General features: G+C 44.6%; 1 protein-coding gene across 2 annotated transcripts in view; it reads left to right on the top strand.

Moving 5' to 3' along the window:
• UBE2G1 (ubiquitin conjugating enzyme E2 G1) overlaps nucleotides 1-20494 on the top strand; it is a 108080-nt gene extending 87586 nt beyond the window's left edge. For both annotated transcript variants that reach the window (XM_021694875.2, XM_021694873.1), the window contains 3 exons: nucleotides 5739-5917; nucleotides 9640-9761; nucleotides 19409-20494. In XM_021694875.2, coding sequence (XP_021550550.1) covers nucleotides 5739-5917; nucleotides 9640-9726 — 266 coding nt within the window. In that variant the 3' untranslated portion in view covers nucleotides 9727-9761; nucleotides 19409-20494. The remainder of the gene's footprint in view (nucleotides 1-5738; nucleotides 5918-9639; nucleotides 9762-19408) is intronic.
• The last annotated feature ends 4490 nt before the right edge of the window (nucleotides 20495-24984 follow it).

Raw genomic sequence — 24984 nt, 5'->3', positions numbered from 1 at the left:
CCCGATGCGGGACTCGATCCCGGGACTCCAGGATCATGACCTGAGCCGAAGGCAGTCGCTTAACCAACTGAGCCACCCAGGCGCCCTGGAGTTGTCGTTTTTTGACTCCTGCGCTGTTCTGCATCCTGCTTCTCATAGTCAACTTTGCATTGCCAGGGAGAGAGGCTCCTGTATCAGTCTGAGCAAAAGTCTGTGAGAGAGGAGTGGGTGAGTGAGTGAGTGAATGAATGAATGAAGGCTTTATTACAAGGGTGTGGAGAATATATTAGAGCCCAGTGGCTTGAGAAATGGATGGGTCTCGAGAGACTGGAACTGGCCCCATACTTGTACTTGTGCTCCCTTGTATCAGTGCCGAGGGAGAGAAATACTTCTTTTTTTATTTTTTTAAAAGATTTTTATTTATTTATTTATTTGAGAGAGAGAATGAGATAGAGCATGAGAGGGGGGAGGGTCAGAGGGAGAAGCAGACTCCCCGCCGAGCAGGGAGCCCGATGCGGGACTCGATCCCGGGACTCCAGGATCATGACCTGAGCCCAAGGCAGTCGCTTAACCAACTGAGCCACCCAGGCGCCCGGAGAGAAATATCTCTTAACAGTCTGTCTGTGGTAGAATGCATGAACGATAGTCCTCCATGGAGCACGGATGCCTGAATCTACCACATCCGCCTCTTCTTGCTTTGCTCTTTGTTTCCTCTCTTCCTAGGCTTTGGCAGTTTCTCTTACCCGTCACTTGAGTTATTTGAATTGCACCTATTTCTTTTCTTTCTTTTTTTTTTTTTTTTAAAGATTTTATTTATATATCTGAGACAGAGAGAATGAGAGAGACAGAGAGCACATGAGCGGGGGGAAGGTCAGAGGGAGAAGCAGGCTCCCCGCCGAGCAGGGAGCCCGATGCGGGACTCGATCCCGGGACTCCAGGATCATGACCTGAGCCGAAGGCAGTCGCTCAACCAACTGAGCCACCCAGGCGCCCGAATTGCACCTATTTCAAAAGAAGATGTAACAGAGCTTCTGAGTGTTGGCGTCACCACACGTTAGCTGTGTGATTGTAGGTGGAGCCTCTCTGGGCCTCAGTTTCTCTGTGAGAGCACGTATGTGGGCAACACGTGGGACTTCTCTTCTTTGGGGAGGAAGGAGAAAAGTGGCCTGGGTGGTTTAAGGGGACAGCTGATGAAATGAGGATTTGTTTGAAGGTTGAATCATTTTTCAGGCCGTGAGGGGAGAGGCATCAGTGAAATAATGAAGACTTGACTGGAGAGAGGAGGTGCTTTGTGAAGGAAGGGAACCTCAGGAGGTGGTGGGGTGGGGATGGCAGACACACGGAGAGCGGGACTCAGGAGGCGTGCGAAGACATGGGACGAACGGAAAACCCAGCCGGGAGTGTCTGCAAGGCACTGGCGGTGAAGATGATTCGTCAGTCACGGTCCCTTCCTGTGAGGGTGTCCAGGCCTGCGAGGGGGGAGAACGGACACGCAGACGTCACGGTGACGTTGAGAGGACCAGTGTCGCTGCCACATGGTGTTGGGTAGTGGAAGAGAGGGTCAGGGAGTACTTTCTAGAGAATGTGATTCTTACACAGAATTTTGACTGTGTGAACGCCTGGCTTAAACTTTGTTCCTTAGGCTGTGGTTTCTCATTAAATTCTGGTACTTTAAAGCTGTGTGGTAGCTTCACGTTGACTGTGTCTCCTTCTGGAAAGATTACACCCATGGAGGAAACATTGGAAGGGAAAGCCAGGAGAAGGTTGTTCAGTTTTGTCAGTGCTGCGGATAAGAGACCGTGGAAGCTTGAACAGAGAGTCATAGCAGGAAGGGAAATTGAGTTACTCTAATTTTGGACTAGCAGATGTGGATGGTGGTGATGAGATAAGAATTTAGAATTGACGGAACATCCACAAAACGATTGTAGAATCAAAACCACAGCAAAACACCACTTTACACGGGCCAGGGTGGCTGTCATCAAAAAGGCAGATGATAACAAGTGTTGGCGAGGACACACAAATTAGAGCCCTCCTGGACTCCTGGTGAGATTGTAAAGTGGTGCAGCCGCTGTGGGGAACGAGTCTAGCAGTTCCGTTCCGAGATAGAAAAGCAAGAACGTTGAAAACACGTCCACAGAACACTTGTCCTTGAATGTTCCTATCAGCAGTGTTCATAATGGCCAAACAGTAGAAGCAGCTCCAGTGTCCATCATTTGATGAGGAGAAAACCCGCTCTTAACATAAACACATTATGGAGGGCAGCCCCGGCCCACGTCACCGACAGGATGAGCCTTGAAAACATGACACTTGGGGAGCGAAGCCAGTGACAGAAGCCCACACCGTGTAGGACTCCGTTTAGGTTGGACTGTCAGAATCGGCAAACCTAGGGATAGAAGGTCAGGTTCGTGCTTGCCTCAGGCTCGGGGGAGGGTTGTGGGGAATGGGGAGTGATTGCTAATGCGTATGTGGTTTCTTTCTGGGGTGACGCGTGTATTCTGAAATTGATTGTGGTGACAGCTTACAACCCTGTAAACATGCGAGAAGCTGTTAATGGTGCACCTCCGTCTCAGTAAAGCTGTTAGAGATGCTGTTCTGAGGTAAAAATTCGCTTTGTGTGGCTTAGATGCATTCCATTTTGGATTTGTTTTTCTTGAGGTGTACTTGCCATTTCCACTTAGATAGTTAGATAAAGGTGAGTGTAGGGCCTTGGTATTGATCCGCATCAAGGTGAGCGGGAGCGTGTATGAAATCACTGTGTGCTGCACCTCACCTTACACCGTGTTCTCTGTCAGTTACAGCTCAGCAAAACTGGGGGGACAGGGGATGGGGAACATTGTGATGGGAAGAATGAGTTAATTTCCCCGCAGAAAAGATGGCTAATGCCAGAGAGTGGGGTAACATCATGTAATGTCACAAGTCAGACTAAGGAAGACTGGAAGGTGAGAGATCGGCTCAAGAGCCAGTGAAGAAGTGTGTCACGGAGGCCGAGGGAGCTGTCCTCAACAGTATCCCTCATTGTGACCCAGAAAGGGGGACTTTAAAAGCACCCAGGAGAAGGTTGTTCAGACCATTTTGTGAGCAGTCGTGGCATCCTGATAGGGAGCAGAAGCCAGTTTCCAGTGAGGAGAGAGAGAGAGAACCCACTTTGTGGGCGTGTGGAGAGGGTGGGGAGGGGGGTCAGTTGGGCTTCTGTCACTTGAGACACACAGCTTCCAGGGAGGGGGTAACTGGGAGGGTACATGTGGTTTGGGTAGTCAAGGCCGAGGCTGGTGGCTAGCTGTGTATGGGGGAGTGGATTTAGAAAAGGGGATTAAAACTCCAAATGGAGTAAACAGTTTCAAGTGGCTTTAAAAAATAGTATTAGTTATTTGCTGGGTGTTGGGGGCAAGAATTTTCTAGTTTCACACATAACCCATCCTGAAAGACTAAACAGAGTGAAGATAAATGGTGCAACTGAATGCAGAATAAGGTTTGTAAATGAACCTCATGTCAGTGAGGGCGGCAGCGAAGATCACTGTTGGGCTGTGAAAGCGAGAGGAAAAATTTACGTGGGGAAAACTAAGGAAGTAATTTGGCAAGAAAAAACTAGACATTTGAGTGTATAAATGAGTAAAGAGTAAGAATGGACATTGCACCAGAGGAAATACGTGTATTTTCTATACCTGGGGAAATTTCACCCCCAAAAGCATTTAGGAAAAACCAGACCTATTTTTCACCTTTTTAATTTAAAGATTTATTTATTTATTTTAGTGAGAGAGGGAGAGAATCTCTAGCAGAGTCCCCACTGTGCACGGAGCCCAACACAGGGCTCAGTCTCACAACCCTGAGATCATAACCTGAGCTGAAACCAAGAGTCGGGTGCTTAACCCACTGAGCCACCCAGGTGTCCCACCTGTATTTCACATTATAAACTGTAATTTGGTAATAGGTCTGAAGCCTAAAAACTTTTCATTTAAGAAAATTATGTTTAAAATGAAAGGACTTGAGGTTAAAAATTTAAAGATGCTGGATTATAATAGTAATTTCCAAAAAAGGAAAATGGATCTTAAATTGATTCTCTCTGATAGAGTTTTATAGAAACATTTAATACCATGTTTTCAAAGAAAATGACTTGGAAAAAAATCCTTTTAATGTAATGCGTGAGGAAATTATCTAAAGAAGATGGTAAAAGCATTTTGTGTTGAACTTTGCAGTGTGCTTACAGTTTGTTGTTACTTTTCCTGCCTCTAGATCTAGTTATTGCACCCAGCAGATTTTACCGGGAGGTGTGGGGGCCTGGGACATGAGTGCGCTTGTACACCCATGTGCACAGCACGCATTCGGGAAGGGTTTGCTGGAGAGCAGCAGTATGTGTAGACTCCGGTGTGGCTTCCCCAGAGTATTTAACAACAGGGGAGGTGCCCAAGTCAGGAGACGAAAAATAACCTTGAGAATTACACCAGTCACAAATCTGGGGGCGCCTGGGTGGCTCAGTCATTTAAGCGTCTGCTTTCAGCTGAGGTCATGATCCCAGAGTCCTGGGATGGAGCTCCACGGGGAGCCTGCTTCTCCCTCTGCTGCTCCCCCTGCTTGTGCTCTCTCACTGTCTCTCTCTCTCAAATAAATAAAATCTTAAAAAAAAATCTGTTAGACTTAGGAAGTTAGGAATGAAGTAGACATTGCCATTGATTTTTTTTTTTTTTGATAGGATTTGGACATTTGGTTGAAAGACTTTTTACACTGAAAATTCTTTTTTTTTTAAAGATTATTTATTTATTTATTTGACAGAGAGAGAGACACACAGCGAGAGAGGGAACACAAGCAGGGGGAGTGGGAGAGGGAGAAGCAGGCTTCCCGCTGAGCAGGGAGCCCGATGCGGGGCTCGATCCCAGGACCCTGGGATCATGACCTGAGCGAAGGCAGACACTTAACGACTGAGCCACCCAGGCGCCCCTACACCGAAAATTCTTATATTTTTCTGTCTTTTCTAACATTTTCCAAATAAGTATATTTTATTATTATTATTTTGTATTTTGCAGTGGAGAAAAAAACTTCACCATAAAAGATTAGTGATGATTTTGGTAGTTTCACCAATAAGGAGTATTTGTGTGATATAAATGAGCTAGTGGGTTCAAAGTTCACCTTTGTTTTGATCAACAACTAATTTGTGACTTGGATTTTAAATCCTGGTTTTATAGAAAAGATGCCTCATGACTGTCATTTAACGTTGATGAATTTTCACGGGCAATATGACATGCTCCTTTTGTAAATTTGGGTGCACTCCTTTTCCTGAAAATGTAATTTTTCCTTTATGTGATTTAAAAAGTGCATTAAGAGGTTACTTCTTATTTTTTTCTTAGGAGAGTCTCTGGATGTTTGTCACCAATTTAGATCAGCAAGTTAGTGAGGAATCTAGGAAATCATTACATAGAGACTCAGTTCTGATATTTGGATCGTATACTTTATATACAAACAAAGAGCAGATTCATTGTGTTTACTGCGTGTAAAATGCTAGACACCATCTATCTAAGTGCCAGGTATCTTGAAGTTCTGCACAAATGGGGGAGAGTCTCTTGGCTCTGACAGATGGGTCCTGTTTGGTAAAATCTGTGGTCTTCCTAAAAAGTGAACAGGTTCCATTTTTGGAAATCATCTTCTGTATATATTCAGTCTTTGATAAAGGACCGTGGGAGCCAGGGCCACATCCATAATAGGCACTTTATGTTTAACCATGTTATTTTAAATACTTTAAACAGGACTCTTACTCTCTAATTTTGCAGTTGATAAAAATGGTGATGTATGCATTTCCATTCTTCATGAGCCTGGGGAAGATAAATATGGTTATGAAAAGCCAGAGGAACGCTGGCTCCCTATTCACACTGTGGAAACCATCATGATTAGTGTCATTTCAATGCTGGCGGACCCTAACGGAGACTCACCTGCTAACGTTGATGCTGCGGTAAGGCCCTCATGTGCAAATCTCCCCTCCCCTTCAGTCACACTTGATTAGAACGACAGCATGTGTGTGCGTGTGTGTGTGTCTACAGATCAATTTGTATACATTTATGTTTCTCCTGAATCTGTACAAAAATGAGTTACAGACATAACTAAGCTTTACTCCTAAATACTTGAACCTGCCTCTTTTAAGAATAAGGACCCCGTCTTTCATAGCTATAAACACGCTTCACCTAGATTCACCAGTTGTGGAGATTTTACATTTCCCCCCTAAACTATTTGAGAAGTCTTTATCGATGCCCTGACTCTCCACGTGTAAACACTTCAGTGGCCTCTCCTGAGAACAAGAGCACCCTTTCTCATACCCACAGCACAAGTCTGTCATTGATTCAGTACTGTTCCATGCATACTAAGCCCATACTCAGATTTCTCCGGTATTGTTCCTCATACCTGCTTTTTTTTTTTTTTTTTTAAATCCAGAATCTGGGAACCCACATTTTATTTTGTATTCATGTTTTATTAGTCTCCTTTACTCTGGATAGTAGTCTAGTGTTCCTCAGCCTTCTCTTCTCCTTTGAAAAGCCTTTCATTGTAATTTCTTATTCTTAGAACTTTTGTTAGTTATATATCAAAGCCAGGAGATTAAATTCACTTTTCTATTTGGGTAACTTTTATATAGGTAACTAATACAAAAACTTGGGTGATAGTATATAGTCTATGTAGAAAAACACTACTTTGATAAACCTTTTTCAAATGTATGCCTTTGCATTTTTATATTTAGTGATCAAATTGAAGTAAAAAATTGACAGAAAACCATCCTAGCTTTTTATTTAGTCGAGTGTCAGTCCGAGAACTCCTAAGAGGCGGGAGGGGGGGGAGAAGAAATCCTGTGGAATCATTTTGAGGGAGAACTAATTCTTGTTTATTTTGATTCATGCTCTAATAAGATCAGAACTGACAAATTGTATCTTAATCTTCATAAAGGTTAAAATTAAGGATACATTAAGAGCAAGTGCTGAAAGTATGAATATGCAGAAGTTATTAACTCTTCAGAGCAGCTGAGTCCTGGCACCACAAGGGCTCCTGAGAAAGGGCAGCCCTTGCCCGATGCTGCTTGAAGCTGAACCGTGCGGATGGGACTCAGATCTGCACACCGCGGGCCGTGCACCGTCATTCTGTTTACTGCTCGAAATCCACTGCTGCTCTTGCTGATTTAACCAGTTGTCTCCTGTTTAAGCCACAGGTTGCACATAGCTGCATTTACCTTTCACATCTGCTCTTCCCTCTCGCATTGTACACCTTGCCATGTTTTCATAGGTGTTCTGTTTGTTTGCTTTTCTGACCTCTCAGTCAGTGATAGCTATTCCAGGAGACCCCCATTTTTCTTGGACATCCCTCCCCTGGACCCCTCCATCCTTGGGCTCCGGATTAGGTTGGCTCAGACTGCTGCATGTCTGTCTTCCTTGGACTTCCCCTTCCTGCTCTTCTGGATGGGATTATCTGTTTCCTGGATCCTCTTTCTTTTTTCTTGGTTGACTTCTTCCTGTTGTTGTACCTCATCTGAGAGTCATGTTTCAGGAAGGCTATGTAGGAATTAAGACCTGGGTCCTTACCTGTCTTGGAGGGTTTTTATCCTACCCTCATACTTAAGTGACAGTTTGTAGAATTCTGGGGGAGGAATGCAGATTTCTACAGAATTTATCTTTTCGCATTTATTGTTGCCGATGAGGAAGTTGATGCATGGCTGACTTTTCTGTGTTTGTGGGTGACCTTTTCTTTCTTACTCTGTTTTCCCTGTTCCCTTCAGGTTCTTTTCTGATTCTTGGTCTTCGAAATTTCACGTTGTTGTGTAGAGTTTAAGATTTTTCTCTTCTGTACAGTACTCCCCCTTCTTCATCAGTGGTGTGTTACCAAGTCCCCCAGCGGATGCCTAAAACCGGGGATCAGTACCAAACCCTATGTGCATCAGGTTTTTTCCTGTATGTACATACACATGATAAAGTCCAGCTTACGGGCTCAGTGAGAGAATTACAGCAATAACTAATAATAAAATAGAGCAGTTATAACAGTACACTGCAATAAAAGTCGTGTGCTGTGGGGCTCTCAGTACCTCAGTGTCCTGTGCTCGCCATCCTTGTGAGGGGATCATGTGCCCGCACGACAAGATGAAGCGGGGCGAGTGACTCTGAGCCTCCTGTTGACCTTCTGGTGTTATGTCAGAAGGGGGACCGTCTGCTCCTGGACAGACCAGGGTCGGCCGTGGGCAACTGAGCCCACAGAGCGCGTAGCCGCGGCTGGGGGTAGTGGGGGTACTCCTGTGGTTGGCGTGTACTTGCAGGACTTCAGCTCTGGGAAGTTTCCCTCATGTATAGTATTCTTTCCTTCTTGTTTTTTATTAATTTTTTATTTGAGTGTATATCCCTTCCTTATTTGGATTTGTAGCTGCTGCCCAGATTGATTCTTGTGCTCTGGTTCATCTAAACTTGTGCTGATTCTGAGTTCCTATTGAATTCTCATTTTGGCGGTGTTACTCTTAATTTTAAGTAGCTTGTTCTTTTATGCATTAATTTCCTTTTTCATAAAATCTTGTCACTGTTTGATGAAGTTAATAGTTCTTCCACCTTGTGCGAGTTCTAATTAAATTTTTCGAAGTTAAATTCTGGTCATTCTCTGAGGCCAGTGTTTTCTTTTGTGTTTCTTTTGTATTTTGAAGTCTGTGCCAGAACCCTGTAGGCTTTCTACACAGCTGTGCATGCATGACTCCAGATAGGACATGCAGGTCTAGGAAAGCACGTGCACACACATAGCGTCAGCTCCACTCCAGTGTGCGGGCAGTGAGCCAGACCCTGAGCTCCAGACTGGAGAGGTGGTTCCGTCCTCGGCCCCACGCTAGTGGCCCTACATCGAGAGAGCTCTTCATATAAGTGTCTCTCAGTGCACCGAAACGGTCATCACTCTTTCAGGAAAGTGTTAGACTTTTGGATATAGGTGGGAGGAAAATGCCAAACTGCTGGGCTGTATCTCTGTTTTCATTCCTGCATCTTAGTGACTCTGTCTAAACTGTGCCTTCTGTTCGGTCGGCCCTGTCCCTCCCTTGTTCTGGTTCCAGGGAGACTTCTCTCCTCTGCTCCATGTTTCATTTCTCTGCCATCTGCTTTTGGTTTTCCAGAAGAAATTTCGCCTTTGTGTCGGCTGTAGTTTCTGGAGCCTCCAGAGGGAGCCGGCAGTCCTTCCCGTGGCCTGAATAGCTTACCTGTAAGGCCTTTTCCAGTAATATGAAACTGTCCTTTTTTTTTTTTTTTTTTTTAAGATTTTATTTGCTTATTTGATAGAGACACAGCGAGAGAGGGAACACAAGCAGGGGGAGTGGGAGAGGGAGAAGCAGGCTTCCCGCGGAGCAGGGAGCCTGATGCGGGGCTCGATCCCAGGACCCTGAGATCATGACCTGAGCCGAAGGCAGACGCTTAACGGCTGAGCCACCCAGGCGCCCCTATGGACTTCTTTCTTTAAGAGAATTGTGCCCGTACAGGTTAAGGGATTTCTGCTCTTGTGTCCCAGCAGAGTGCCTGGCAAAAGTACTTTTTGACTACTTTTCTGACTTAACAACTTCTCAGCATTTTAAAAGTGTGCATGATGCCAAAGCGTTACATTCAAAATTAAAACTAGTATTTGAGACTGTAAGAAGAGCTTGGATAAAGTCACTTCATGTTACTTTTGTATCTACAGAAAGAATGGAGGGAAGACAGAAATGGAGAATTCAAAAGGAAAGTTGCCCGCTGTGTAAGAAAAAGCCAAGAGACTGCTTTTGAGTGACATTTGTTCAACAGCTGTAACTTCATTATTTCAGGGTGAGTTCATTTTAAAATCCTCCTCTTTTGCCTTGTGATAAATGGCATATACATTTTTGGAAGTTGTGTGATTTGGATTTTTGAAGTGCCTGATTTTACTAGCTTCATTTCTTTAGTGGGGGTGTCCAGTGGTCTGTTGTTTTCTCAGCAGAAACCGTGTGACCCACGTGCGTTCTGCGCCACTAGACTCCGCGTCTTGCACTAGATATCGGTCTCACTGGCCAGTGTGGGGTCGTGATCTCTGCCTTCTCACTGATGGTACTTGCTTCAGTGCGGCTTATAGTAAAGGGTGACACGAAGTTTCACTTCCTAAGTTGTTTTTGTAAAGGAAGATCATATTTTGTAATAAACTGGCAAGACCATTAAACATCTATCTTCCATGTCTTCTTTCTTAATTTCTTTTTTTTTTAAGATTTTATTTACTTGAGAGACAGGCAGAGAGAGAGAGAGAGCACAGAGGGAGAGGGAGAAGTGGGTTCCCGGCTGAGCAAGGAAGGAGCCTGTTGCGGGGCTCGATCCCAGGACCCTGAGATCATGACCTGAGCCAAAGGCAGATGCTTCACCGACTGAGCCACCCAGGAACCCCTACCTTCCATGTTTTCATTGGTCTTTATCTCCCTGTTCATAACTAATAGGGCCAATAGGAAAAATTTCCCTTGTATTGTATACCATCTGTCCGAAGGTTTTTATTACGTCCAGTAGGGAGTCAAGGATAGAAGGGGACATGGTGTGGGCCACTGACCAAATGTGTGACATTTTAGTTATTTGGTTTCTTTTCTTTCTTTCTTTCTTCTTAAATGTTAGGGTGATAAAATTATTTAGGACATGGAGCATGTAAAGGATCACAGGTCATGGTGCATCCTGTTCCTGCCACCTGTTTTAACCTGTGTTCCCCTCTTCTGCCCCAGCCTCTTCTCATACGCTCAGTTCTGTGTTTACCACGGTTCTTCCTTCATCGTTTCATCAGTTTGTAATATCCTAAATAGCATGCTGCAGGACGCTGCACTGTGTGTGCATGGACTACAGTGTATGCATTCCTTTGTGACTTGGTATTGCTCAGTGTTATATTCTTGAAACTGGTTTGTGTTGTGTCTGGTTGTATCCAGCTCTTGTCACTGTTATGCGGGACCTCATTAGATGAGTCACTGTCCTACTCTTGATTCTGACTGCAGTTATCCTCTCATGTGGGGAGAGGTTTCTCATCTGTGTGTTTTGCTTTGTGTTTGCTGACAGAGTGAGTGTGGCTGTCTCATTTCTTGCTGCATGTTCGCAGGGAGAGCCCCTCCGGGTGTGTTCGTGGGGTTGGAATTGTTGAGTGAAGGGTCTGTGCACATCACTTGGACTGGGTGATGCCAAGTTGTCTCCAGAATTCTGCATCTGTTTATACTCCTTTTCACAAGGAAACGGATTCCATTTACTCCGGGTCCTCCCCTGCATTTGATACCACCAGACCTCTATGAAGTTTCCATCTGGAAGGGTGTGGAGTGAGCCCTTGCTCTGACGTGTGTGGCCGGCCCAGCTGACTATCATTTCACGTGTTTGGCCCTTTCCCGGGGAAATGCCTGTTCTTGGGCTGTTTTTCTGTTAGCTTCTGGATTTGTATCCTGGTCAGTTCCCTTTCTTTGTGGAATCTCTGGATGAACAGAGATTCTTTTTTTTTTTTTTTTTTTTTTTTTTGAGAGAGAGAGGGCATGTGCACTTGAGCCAGGGGAGGGGCAGAGGCAGAGGGAGAGGGAGAGAGAGTCTCAAGCATGCTCTGTGCTGAGCACGGAGCCCGATACAGGGCTCAACCTCATGACCCTGAGATCACGACCTGAGCAGACGTCAAGAATCACACGCTCAATTGACTGTGCCACCCAGACGCCCCGATGAACAGAGATTCTTAATTTTAATGCAGTCAGATTAGACCTCTCCTGTACGGAGTTATGTTTTGTGTTCTAGCTTTTTCTCTGCCACCTGAAAGCTCCTGTTACATCTTGTCTTGTGAAAGTTTTATGGTTTTGCCTTTGGTATATGTGTGGAAGCCCCTGAAATTGATTGGTGTGCAGTGTGAGGCTCTGCCCGCACCCCAGGCTACAACCATTGGCTGCTTCGATTGTTGGCAGGTTCTTTCACCACCGATGCTCAGGGTCGGTTATACTAGGAAGTTACATTTCCAGGTATGTGTCGATCTGTTTCTGACCTTAATGTGTTTTATTAGTTGGCCTATCTTATCCCTAAACTAGCATTTTTATTTATTATTTTTATGATGAACTGTATCAAATGCAAAGGTGCCAATCAGAAGTAAGACTGAGTCTACCCACCACTTGCCCTGTTGCCATGTTTGATGTCCCTGGTTTCTGATCTCCTCATAGTAACCAGAAATGCCGGCTGTCAACCTTACTTCTCTCTGTTACGACCAAGGATAGCAACAACCTGCGGTCTTCAAATTATTTCTGTTTTCCACCAGCCTGTTGTGTCTAAGCTGCTTATGTTTTGTTAATAATCCTGTCCTTATTTCCCTCCCTCACCCTTCCTCCCATCTGCTCCGTGGTCCTTGCTTCCTGCTGTTGTTCATAGACCACGTCTCAGTCTGCTGGGACTGTGTGCTTTCCTGCCTGTACTTCATCCGGATGCTTGTCCTGGATGCCCCCGCTGTGCCCGGCGTCCACTCTGCTCTTCGCATGGGTTCTTGCGTGGATGTGACCATGTCCTAGGGATCTCTTACCCACACGGTTTCAAAGTCAGAGAGTTGGGACAACGACAGAGAATTGCAGATACTGAAGCCAAGGGTACACGTGATTTCATCTCATAAGTAGTACTTCATAAATTTAAGAAATAACCAAGAATTTTATTATATTTACCTTGACAGTATATTGCAAATTAGTTAAATAAATAAAATACATACTAATGAGGGACCACAAACAAATTTTGTAAGGGATTATATATTCTCTCCTTTGCTAGTGGGATTAGAGTTAGTTTATATTGGAACATAACATACACGTGTGTTTAAAGTATACTTCCCAAGAGTAAAGTGCACTCATCAAAAAGATAGAGGCAGAAAATAATGTTGATTCAAAATACCTCATTGTATGGAATAGGTTAGTTGAAAATATGATCTGTGAATGATGACACTGAACTGAGAACGTCCAGTTAAAGAGTAAGGAAGCAATAATTGGAAAGTCAGTAACAGAACATCCTTCTCACGTGTTGCTTGTCCGCCAGCTACGTGGTGATGGCTTGCGCTGCTGCAGAGCACGTGGCAGCTGGAGTCCTTGATAGAGCGGAATTTTAAATAAAATTAATACACCAATTTTGTGAATGATTCATTGTAGTTACTGTTTAAGCTCAGGCTTTTGTGTAAAAAATGATCGTCCTTGAAGTGTGTGTGTCTTTCGTTGATAAGAACTGAATAAAGGAGTTAGTATTTTGTTGTCAGTTGGGAGCTCATCAGGAGGATTCTTTCGCTCACCTGTGGGCAGAGATGGACATTTCCTGGGAAACACTGATTAATGCATAATAATGCAGACTTGTTAGACCAGCATGCAGGTGCCCAGTCCCACCTGTTGTGTGTTAAAAATTATTAGTCATTTCCCCCTTTGTTCCTGTAGCTCTTCTCTCTCTGGGCTGCATCTCCCCATCACTTGGGAAGTGTTTGAGTGCCGGCCGGGAGGGAGCTGGTTTCCACGCCCGGGCTCTGGAACGCGTCTCCTCCTTCCTCTGCCACATGCTGGGACAAGGCCCATCTCCTCTCCTGAAGCAGTTGCTCTTCAAACAGATGCTCCTCCCCCCCCCCCCCAAGCCTGACAGTCTCAGAGCCCTTAACTCGCAGTCACTGATGAGTGCTTTCTTACTCTTCTTGTTACCTACAGTACGTTGCCATGATAAGCACCCGAGCCCAGTCATCTCTCTGGATTAACTAAGAGTGGAATCATTTGAAAATTGGACGTTAAAAAATTCACATCAAAATCCATGACTTAACTCATGTCTTCTAAAAGCAGGTCTGTGTTGTACTCATCCACCGATGCACGGAGCTTGGTACGCTGCTGTTGGATTGAGGTGCCTTTGTGATCTTCACGTGCCCTTGTCCTTACATAATTGTCACGCATGAGGCTAGGCCACAGAAACCCGGTTCCTTGCCGCAGGTATAGCCAGGCTGGCCTGTCACTCAGACTCTTCGTAAAGGCTGGTTCTCTTGATGGCTCGTCGACGTGCTGTTTCTGTGTGTCCTCAGTAGCTTTAGTCATGCCATAGGATGTAGATGTGAAATAAAACTCCTGAGGTTCAACAAAAATAGATTTAAAATTGTTTAAAAAAAATCACCATCCAAATCCATGACTTGTGTTTTCTAAAAATGGAAGTATTACTATTCAGGAACTTGATCCAGACTTCATTTAGTTCACTTTTTAAAAAACTGTGGTAAAAAAACATGAGGGTTTGCCCTCTTCCCAGTTCTTATGTGCACGTTGCAGTATGGACTTTATGCACACTGGTGTACAACAGACCCCTCGAACGTCTTCCTCCTGCCTGACCGGAGCACTCTGCCCTCCCCCAGGCCCTGAGTCTAGGAGTTTGTCTCCTTATTTCACTTTTTCTTGGTATTTATACCTCATCCTCCATAAAGACCGTAACAGCCTTATCTGTCTTCTCATTCAGGTTTGGGATGGGAGGAAGAGAGGACACGGGGGAGAAGCGAACCCTTGCATCCCACAGATCAGCAGCAGGACCACATTCTGGGCCCCCAGACGGGAAGACTCTATCTTATTATTCTGCGTTAAGGCTAGAGAGATTATTTTAGTTCTCCACTGCTGTGTTCCAAATTGTCTAAAATCCTGTGGCTTAAAACAACATTTTTTAAAAAGATTTTATTTATGTATTTGAGAGAAAGCGAAAAGCACAAGTGGGGCGGGGGCTGCATATTCTCTCCACTGCTTAGTCGAGACCATGTGTGGTGTAAGTGATGATCCCAAGCAGACTGCATCCTTGGTGGGTTCCACGCTCGGGTCACTGAAGGCTTAGCCCCCGCGTCTTCACGCAGGCTTCTGAACATCAAGGCTCCTGCCACGGTAAGCCTCTCTGACCTCCTGAAACACTCCACCGTATCTGCTGCAGGGCTGTTGAACCGCAACCCCCTGACACCAGCAACCTGCCCGACCTTGTTAGCTGTCTCCAGTAAGTCCCAGAACAGAAGATTAAGTATGAAAAACACAACTATTTTAGAACAAAATAAAGGAGAATATCAAGGTAGAGAAGGACTTGTTAGGCACAGAAGACACCTGGAGAAGGGAAAAATCAATAAATTGGACTGTGTCAAAACTGAAAACTTAAATATTATGACAAGACAATAAACTTAAAAAGCAGCAGCAGACTGGGAAAAGATTGTCTATCTGGTGTTCAGGATTTGTATCTAGAATGTCCACCAGCTTGTGTAAATCGGTGGGAAAACAAGCAGTACAAAGGAAAATGATCTGCCTAGGTAATGTGAAAAATGACTGCATTTGTAATCAGAAATACGAAGGTACAGGAAGATAGCATCACATTGACTGGATTGTCAAAAGTCAAAATGTTTGAGAAACCCAGATGTTGGTGAGGATTTGGGGAAACGGTGTCCTTGGAGTATGGGATGAGTGGAGGCGCGTCCGCGTTGGAGAGCAGGTTGGCGATACGGGGTCTGAACCGCGCACCCGCCGCGAGGTCGGGCTGTGGCTGGAGACAGGCTGGCTCGTGTGCGCTTGCAGCACGTGTGTAGTTTCTAAAAGGCCCCGCAGCAGGATTGGTCAGTTACGATTGATACAGTGGAATATTACCCAGCAACTAATGCGTGTGTAGTGTAGACTTAGTTATATGTAACCAGGTGGTTAAAGCTCAAACAACAGTCTTGAGTAGGAAAAGCAATTTGCAAAAGAGAAAAAACAGCATCGAGTAGGGTACTGTTCATCTGAGTTAAAAAGTACAACCTGCTCGCTGTGTGGTGAAGAGCTTTTTTAAAAGCAGGGACTTGAAGAAATACATAAAATTCATAAAATTTGCAGTGGTCCTTCACTTTGGGAGGAAAAGGGCACTGGGAAACAGGGCTTTGCCCTTTCCCTTAACTGTCTGCTTTGGAGCACATTGGGCTCATCTTCTTTCCTCCCTGCAGGAGGGTAGACTGATGGGGATAGTGGGGACTGCCTGTTGGCCACGTCCACGGCTTAATGGAGTTTTGACTCTTAATCTGTTTGATTTGACACTGTTGGTCATCCTTCTGGAAGCGTCTTCCGGTCTCACCCATGCGAGCTAGGGCTCTGCCTCTGTCACTGCTCCCTGCCTGCCTCTTCATCGCTGCCCCTCTTCTGTCCTCCCTCCTGTCCCCAGCTGCAGGGACAAAGCAGGCATGACGACACTCTGGAAACAGAAGCTTCTCCGTGTGAGGAAAAGGTCTGTTCCCGAGGTGACCACTGACACACAGTAGCTGCATCTTCAGAAATTGGACTCCTCCCAGCACTCACGTACACACACGTGATGCACGTGTCTGTGTAGATAGTAACACGGGCGGAGACCTAGAGTACTTTTTAAAATTTTAACATGGACTTTGCTAGTTCAGTAGGATTTATGTGTATTGATGTGATGATGCAGGTCTGCTTCTTAACAGTTGCAGATCATTAAGGATGAAGGTTTGTATTTGAAGTGGGAGCTGACACCAAGAACAGGTGACCCTGAGCACATGGCAGTTCTTGTTAATGATTCTGGTTCATTTCCTGCCATGTGCACAGGTGGTGGTGTCTCAGGAGAGCAGGCCGTATGTGGCATACGGCTGACGCGGAATGGCCCTGCCGAGACTGGGGTCCCCAGAGTAGAGGCAGAGGTTCACTTAGAAGGGCCAGGGACAGCCTCTTACGCGGTCGCCACATTTCAGGGCAGAAGGAAGCAGCAGACCCGTGGGCTGGTGGGTCACAGGAGGGGAGCCAGACTGTGAGGTGCTTCGGGCCTCAGAAAAGAAGTGGCTGTGGACGGTCCCGGTTCCCCCGGCACGGAAGAGGAGCGGGCTGCTGGTGGGGAGCTGCCGCCTCGAGGGGCGCCGGGGGCGTCTGTGTGGAAGGTACGGGAAGCTCCCCCACACGCAGGGACTGCTCTCGGTGAAGAACGGTTGACATTACTGGAAACACTTATTCCTGAGTGAGGAATTACTTTTGTTATTATCCTTAACATCAAAAGTGGTTTTTATTTGGAAGCATGCTTGCCTGATACGTATTTTTTTAGACTTTAAAAAAAATTGAGTTGTGTAGCCACATAGGAAATTGATTTGATTCTAGTTTTAGAAATAAATAGACCAAGATACTGATGTCCTTTAGAGGTGAACCATCTCCAGATTTGTAGGTTAAAAATTGGGAATAATATGAAGTTTTGAGGTAGAAAAAAAAAGATACTTAAGGTTATTTCATAAAGACATACAATTGATATAATTTCAATTAATATCAAGTGTATGTGATTTTAATAACAGGCAGATGTAGTTTAAGTTGGAAATGGGACACACTTACAAAACATAAATGACTGTCAGAGGTCAGGACCATCAATTTAAATAAATAGGGTGTGACCAGGAGATTCAGTTGCACATTTATCTTGCTAGAGAAAAGACTTGACAGACTTGCTTTTTCTGTACTGAGGCTTTTTCCCTGTTTAGAATACATTTTGTTCATGGGAGAAAACAGATTTTTCTATTCTTGCTGAAAAAGTTAATGCTATTTAAAGCTGGGTTGCCTGATTTTAGGTGTTTAATGACTGAGCAGTCAGTTCCCTCTGGAGTATTTTTCTTTTTAAAACCTTACACAGACACAGTTTTTAAAATGATTGTTTCATGGCCCCGAAATTTCTTGTTTGTATCCTCGGGGAATGATTATGGAATCTCTGTACCCAGCTCTGTTTCAGCCCTGAGAGATTAAATGGCCAGGGACTAATTTGGGTGTGGTTGGTCTAGTCTTTGGAAGAATATTCAAGTAACATCACCTAAAAATTATATAACGCCTATTCTGTAATGATGTGTCTTTGTTTCAGTAATGTCTTTAGATCTTCCAGCGAAACATCCGTGCACATTTTGTGTGTTTGTGCACCAGCAGAAGAGCTTGCTTTTGGGGAAGGTGATGTGCGCATTTCTGGTGCGCTCCTGGCTTTGCCAGCGGCCGAGAGCGTTGACCAGCACAACCCCTTTGGAAGGAAATGGAGCAGTCATTCTGCCTCGCAGGCGCTATTTTGGGGAGGTGGTCCACTTCAGGGAAATGGGCACATGCAGGGCCACATGTGGGTAGGCCCACAGCTTGCTTTCTACCCACAACAGAGCTTTGGTACGGTTGAATTTGGGGGATGGTGAGGTTGATAAATTCGTTCAGGCCTTTAGAAGACACACTGTGGTGTGACTTAAATATTTGTCCTAACTCTGAGTATGCCTGGCTTCTTTGTTAGGAGCTTAACGTTATGTCCTTTGACTCTCCAGTCATCTTCTGTTCAGGTTCTTTGTGCCCAGCACTGTGCCTGGCAGACAGAACAGGTGTGTGAGTTTCTGGAACACCTGGACCTGATAGAAGAACAGGATTCTCCTCCCTGCTCCCCTCCCTGCTCCCCTGTGTACTCAGAGCACACAATAATAACAGCTCTGAAGGAAAGTCCAATCATGAACTTAGACTTTTTTTTTTTTTTTGACAGAGAGACACAGCAAGAGAGGGAACACAAGCAGGGGGAGTGGGAGAGGGAGAAGCAGGCTTCCCGGGGAGCAGGGAGCCCGAATGCGGGGCCTGATGCCAGGACCCTGGGATCACGACCTGAGCCGAAGGCAGATGTTTAACGACTGAGCCACTCAGGCGCCCCTAACTTAGACTTCTTTTTCTTTTTTTGAACTTGAACCTAGTGTTTTTCTCACTTTTTGAGCAAGAAACCCTGCCCCTTATTAGCTGTGCCACCGTGTCTCACTTTTCTCTATACAATAGGGGGAAGCGCCTTCGTGTGGTGCTTATGAACACTGCCTGAGATAAGTTTGTAAACTTGCTTGGCACATAATAAGTGCTTGATAAGATAGTAGTTGCTTTTATTTAGATGGGGTTCTTGACTTCGAGGCTGACTGAGGGCATGAGACCGGCCAGATGCAAAGTAATAGAAGTACCTGTACTTGGAGTAGAGGGTCCGTTGGGGGCAGCTTCACGTAGAAAATGGGTTTGGACCGAACCTGTAGGGTTGGATAAAATTCAACAAGTTGGGAAGTATGGCAGTCTTACGTTGTTTCTCTGAATATCCTTAAATACTTAATAAATTTCCAAATCACTTGACTTGTAAGTAGTTCTTCTGTATTTGACTCTAGATGCAATATAAGTTGACAGACATTTGGGATATTGAAAACAATGTAAAGTAGGGAAGTACAATAGAACTTTCTGCGCTCATAGGTAGAAATAATCTACATCTCTACTGTCCAGTATGGTAGTCACTAGCCATATTGAGCACTTGAACTGAATTGTAAGTTTTATTTACTGTAATTTAAATTTGAAATAAAATGGGCCTATGTGGCTACCATGTTGGATGAGCACAAAAGTGAGCTTAAAATGAAATTAAGAACTTGTTTCCAAAGAAATAGAATACAAATAAAAATTTCTAATCAATTAATTCTTCTGTAAATTCATTATGTAATGCTGTTTGTTTTGTCGCAGGTCTCCAATTGAGAAACATGGCACTGTTTTTCCTGCACTCTACCCACCTATTGCTGGACTTCTGTTGTAACAAGTTGGCGGACACTGGCTGGAGCTGGGCTGCAATAGAACATGCCAGTATCAGAGCTGACAAGAGCCTAACAAGTGCCAACTTACAGAGGATTACGCATTTTGAATTCTAATGAACTGTTTTAACCTTCAGGAAGAATTGTAAAGACCTGTACATAGCACAACATGATCCGGATAATATATATACTATTCATGTACATCCACAAATACACCTTGTACCAAATAATGCTTTCTTGTAGTAGAATAAGAATCGTGTAAATTCTAAAAGATTTTAGCAGGTTTTCTTTCCCTATTCATTGTTTCTTATCAGTTTTAAAAGACTCCTTAAAGCATGTCAGATGAAAAACAATTAGGATTAAAAGTTTCCATTTAATTTCCTTTAAACCATTGAGGCTTCATTAAACTCTTTTCACTTACTAAACTTTTGTATCTTCTTTGTTTTGACACACTCCCCTTTGCTTTTCTCTCTTCTCTCTGCCAGAAAGTTTTCAAATCATTTAGTTCCAGTACGGAAATACTTAATAAGCAACTACTTGATTTTTAACGACGACTTCAGAGGAGTGGTCATCACTAGGTGCTTGTCGTTTGGTAGTCTAGTTGCACCATCTCTTGGCTCGGGTGTAGCAATACCACATTTTGGCTGTTGAGAGCTCTTGAACTCCGTCACCCCTGAGAACTAAAAAGAGTTGGTTCGGAATTCAGCTTACTGACACTTGCCCCAGACAGTACAAAATTCTGGTTTGGTTTTGCTTTTGCCTTCCCGTTCAGGTTGGATGGATTAGTGTGCACAGCTGCAGGCTTTCTGCTTAACTTGTGGGTTTGCTCTTACAGACGTTGTTGACCTCCCACCCCTTTCTCCGTGGCCCTCCGTATTTCTTTGCCTCTGTTCTTCTATATTGCAGATTTTTCTCACTTACTGTACAAAGAAATGGCGATGTATATTTTCATGTAATTTGATTTTGGAATTCTGTCACCTTATGTAGTGAGTTCTTCCAAAATATAATTTTTTCCCAATAATTGTCAAGTTGTTGGCTCTTATTGTATTGAATGAAGGTTATAATACTGAATGCCAGAGAAGTGCAGTTTAGAAAAATCTCAGGTTGATTCCTTATGCAAACAGACTTAATACTTGAAAATCCCATGGCCATGGCAGTGTATGTATTGGGCTCTATCTAGGTTCTTACGTGGATCTCAAAGCATTATAGGGGTGTGAATGCTTTGCTATTTGACATATAGATTCTGTCACTGACATAGTGCACTTGGATTTTATTAGTGTTTGAGCATAAGTATATTTCATATCATGTTTTCTAAAACAGCTTCAGGAAATGACGAAGTGAACGTGTGCAGTGTTAATGGCAGCCCCAAGTTCCCCTGTGTTGGGTGTGAGGTTGGGATTGGGAAGTGTAGTAGTTGGCCTGTAAGGGACAGAAATGGAGACAGTACCAGATGGGACACGATTCCGTGAGAATCGGCGTGTCTCTGCTCTGTGGGGCTTGGAGAGATGCTTTGGCAGAGAGTGAAAGGGTCCCTACAAGTAACCCATCCTTGTGGACTCTGCATGTCCTTCTTTAAGCAAAAGTAAAATGGTTGAGGATGTAGACACAGTAGAGAGTGATTTTTCTAAATCCTTGTCTGTTTTTTACTCTGAAGCATTATAAAAACCCATAAATGTGTAATGACTGAATGTGAAAATTGATTTGATTCATTGCAGCTGGTTTTCTTCAAGAACTTCATTTGTGACTTTTTTTTTATTCAAAGACTGTAAAACTCGTTGCCCCAAAGTGCTGGTACTGCACACCTGCCTGGGATTTGAATGCAATCCCTTTTACTCTTAAATCAGAAACTGTTCACATGGTTGCTGGTGGCAGAACGGAGACTGGATTTTGCTCTCCTCTTGCTGTGATTCTGCTAGTGATCTGTTGAGTTAAACCCTGGGATTTGACTCTTCAGGGAGCAGCAAATGACCTACTAACTCAGGGACAACTCTTACTGAACTCTAAGTGCCACTTTCATGCAGGTACTTTGGTGTAACCGTGTGTGTTTTGGGGCTAGATCTAGGGGAGTCGAAGGGGGGAGAGCCAGGAACCAGTGCCCCTCCCTTCATGCTCCTTTCCACCTGGCGCCCTGGCGTGCTACATGTGGACACACAGGCCTTGGGAGGTGGTGTGACCTGTCTCCTCTGCCAGGGGCGTCACCTGTGCCTTTCCCCGTGTTCATCTGACAGTGTGAACTGCACGCCTCCACGTTTGATACTAAACCACTCTCAGGTGACACTGATCCAGGTGGCTTTTGTCCCACCCAGTGCCTCATCACTAGTGTGAGGTGAGTCCTCTCTGCTTTAGGAAAAGGATTTTTCTCCCTAACTCTGTGCCAACTATCAACAACATCTCTACAGTCTTATGGGTTTTAGAATTGTTGGCTGTTTCCTAAATTGATTCCAAGTTCTTGTAAAGGCTTATAGATTTCAGTCTGTGCTCATAATGGGATGGATGATCTCAGTGGTTTTCTGGCCTCTTTTCTGTGAGTTTAAAATCCACGTGAGATTGGTTTCCTTGTCGTTACAAGGCGGTCTCTTTGTGAGGCGATTCCACTGGTTCTCTGATCACTTGGGTGTCCTGGTATCTTTAATGGCCTTCATTCTCGGTTGTGAAATTTTATTCTATATGCTCACTTACCCTCTACAAATCTGCACATTTTGGGTTGTGGTGCCTGTGTATCTATTTTTGCCTGTCTGGTCTCCAGTTGGTGGAATTACCTTCTTTGTACCTGCCACTTCTCAGCATCTTTGAAATTTGACATAATGTTGCTTCATTCCAGCTTTTTTTAGTTCTGTAACTTGTTGATTGTATTTAACTATGAGTTCTGTTGTGATGTTTGCTGTATTGTAAAGCACCTCCATCATGTGGTGGGTGCTCTGTAAATCAATAAATGATGACTTAGAGGCTGTATCACGGAGCTATTTTGGTTTTAGGATGCAGGTCTCAAAAGCAAGTTGTGGGATTATTTCTAAACAGCACATGATACCAAAAGGTCCACAGGGGAATCTCGATAATGAATTCTTAAAACTTCATTTAAAGAAAGAACCAGAGGGTGGGAAGTTTGACTTCCAATCTGATGTAACAGTCTTAAAATTTCCAGTATGGGACCAAGCACTTTTCCTCACCAGGGTTGTGTGCCTGCTGACTTAGGGCATTTTGGGGGATTTTGTCTTCGGCCTGAATTGGCTCTACCACAGACATAATAAGCTAGAAGGTTAAGAACCCAGACTTGAAAGTGAACTGGAAGAGACCACAGGCACCATCTCAAGCATCACCCTCCCTCCCTCCACACAGATGGGCAAATGTGGCCCAAATACCTGACCAGGATCACTTAGTAAGTAAGTTATCTGCAAAAAGAGGCAAGACTGAGTACTTTTTCTTTCTTTCTTTCTTTTTTTTTCTTAATAGGATGTCACTGCCTAGCCTTCCACCATGTGGATTTACAACTGTGAGGGGGTGTTTGCTGGGACATACGCTGCCTGTGGCTGTGAAGGTCTCCTCCTCCCAGAGAAAAGAACAAGCAGCCAGATCTCTAATCAGAACTGAGTTAGAGAAAAGAAAATCCATGAGAACAGATGGGAGGTCATCATCAAAATTTAATTTTCCTGATAAATACCTTTGAAATAAATTATAAAAGGGTCCAGATGATGTCCCTGAACATTAGATACCAGTTTTATGCACAATCACCTGCCCAAGGTTATAGCAAACAAGCTGCTTCAAATGCGAAGAAACAGGTGTTGGACTAGGTCTACTGTGTGCAAGGCTCTGGGCTTTAAAGAAGGACCCGCTGATTTTCTCCCTCACCCTCATAAAGACAGGCCTTTTCAGAGGACTGCAAACCCCAGCAGGAATTCCGTTTGCAGAGCAAACTATTTCCAGGATAAGGCATTTTTAGTTGCTCAGTTTCAGGTGTGTGTAACAGGACTGCCAAGGTAGGGTTAGGGTTTATGGTTTTGTTTCATTGAACCAGCATGCCCCCCAGAGCTGTAGTGAAATGATAAAAAAATTTTGAATCCTATTCACACAGATGGAATAAATCAAAGGAGAAGGAAGAGACTTTCCCAAAAAGCAGACACATCTTAGACCTAGGAGCTGCACAGAAAAGTCCTAGGCAAAATACTTGGGTTTTTCTCCCTTCCCAGCAGTATCTCATTAGGAATAAGCATGATCACGCTGTGTGTTCTGAGGAGCCCTAGAAATCCTATTTCTATTTATCCAGCTTCTACTTTTGGCAGGTGTGTCTCATAAAGGATGTAGTCCCATTCTTACAAGGATCCTCCAAAGTAATGGTTTCTCGTAAGGAAACAGGTTCAGGTCAGTGTGTCAAAACTGTCGAGCAAGTAAGTTTCACAGCCGGGATTCAGTTCCACGGCCTCACTTACATAGCGGGTGCTGCCACCCCTTACTTCAGGGACGGTTTCCCCAAAGTCAGAGCGTGCGTATGTTGAGGCCTGTACCTGAACCCAATTCACTGGTCTAGTGATTCCCTCCCTTCCCCTTTCTACCGCGACATGGTGCTTCTCCCCCAGGAAGACCCTGTTCCCTTGTGCCCTTAAGGCAGTCAGCATTTACCATTCACGCACCTCATGCTCCCTGTCCCGGATAACTCCACACCAAGTTCCTCTTCATCTGAGCAAAACCCAAACCAGGTCTATACTGAGCCCTGTTCCAGTGCTCAGATTTTTCAAAATGTCTCTATTTCCGGTCGTATCTAATGTTGGGATCTCCGCTGAAACCTGCTGGGTGTTGTTAATTCGTCTAGTACTAGCGATGCTTTGTAGGCCACTCCGTAGCTTAGGGCTTTCAAACCAGTTAAGAGTACACTCAGAAGACAAGGGCCCAGGATCGGGGTCTATCCCGGGCCCTTCTAAGAGAACTGCGCTTGCGTCTGAGGGAGGTTGTGATGAGGAGGTACTCGAGCCCTTGAGTGAGTTTCCATTTGACTGTCGGCATCTAGTCCAAGCAAGCTGGAAGGGAACAAATTTGTTTCTTCCTGCATGTGTCGTGCTGTCCCTGGTTTTCATCACATTCTCAGGGGGGTCATGACCCTCCAAATCATTAAGAACTGTGGATTCCAGTCCAGCTCCCTGCTGAAACTGCTGTAGAGTCTGAGATGGGAGCATGAGCTTGCAGGGACTTGCCTCCATCAATGCAGCACATCAGCGGCTGAGCCAAACTTGAACCCAGTTTTCCTGACTTGGTATAGCTCACAGAGGTAACAACTCATCAAACATTAAGCACCTGCTGTATGTCAGCTACCAGGCTGGTGCTGGTGAGACCAAGATAAGTGGTCTGATGCAAAACAGGCATCAGCTTTGATGGTATTTCCCATACACTTCCACCTCATTTCTATGTTACGCCCCAGAAAATGTTTGCAGGGTGCTCTTAAATGGACAAAGCTGCTTGTGGCCAAAGGAGACGGGCTTGCCAGGCCACACTGATGACTCCAGTGGCTCACCATTTGGCACA

This window comes from Neomonachus schauinslandi, chromosome 15 (genome assembly GCF_002201575.2).
Source record: "Neomonachus schauinslandi chromosome 15, ASM220157v2, whole genome shotgun sequence".
Taxonomy (NCBI): Eukaryota; Metazoa; Chordata; class Mammalia; order Carnivora; family Phocidae; genus Neomonachus; species Neomonachus schauinslandi.
This window is presented reverse-complemented; position numbering and strand designations above follow the sequence as displayed.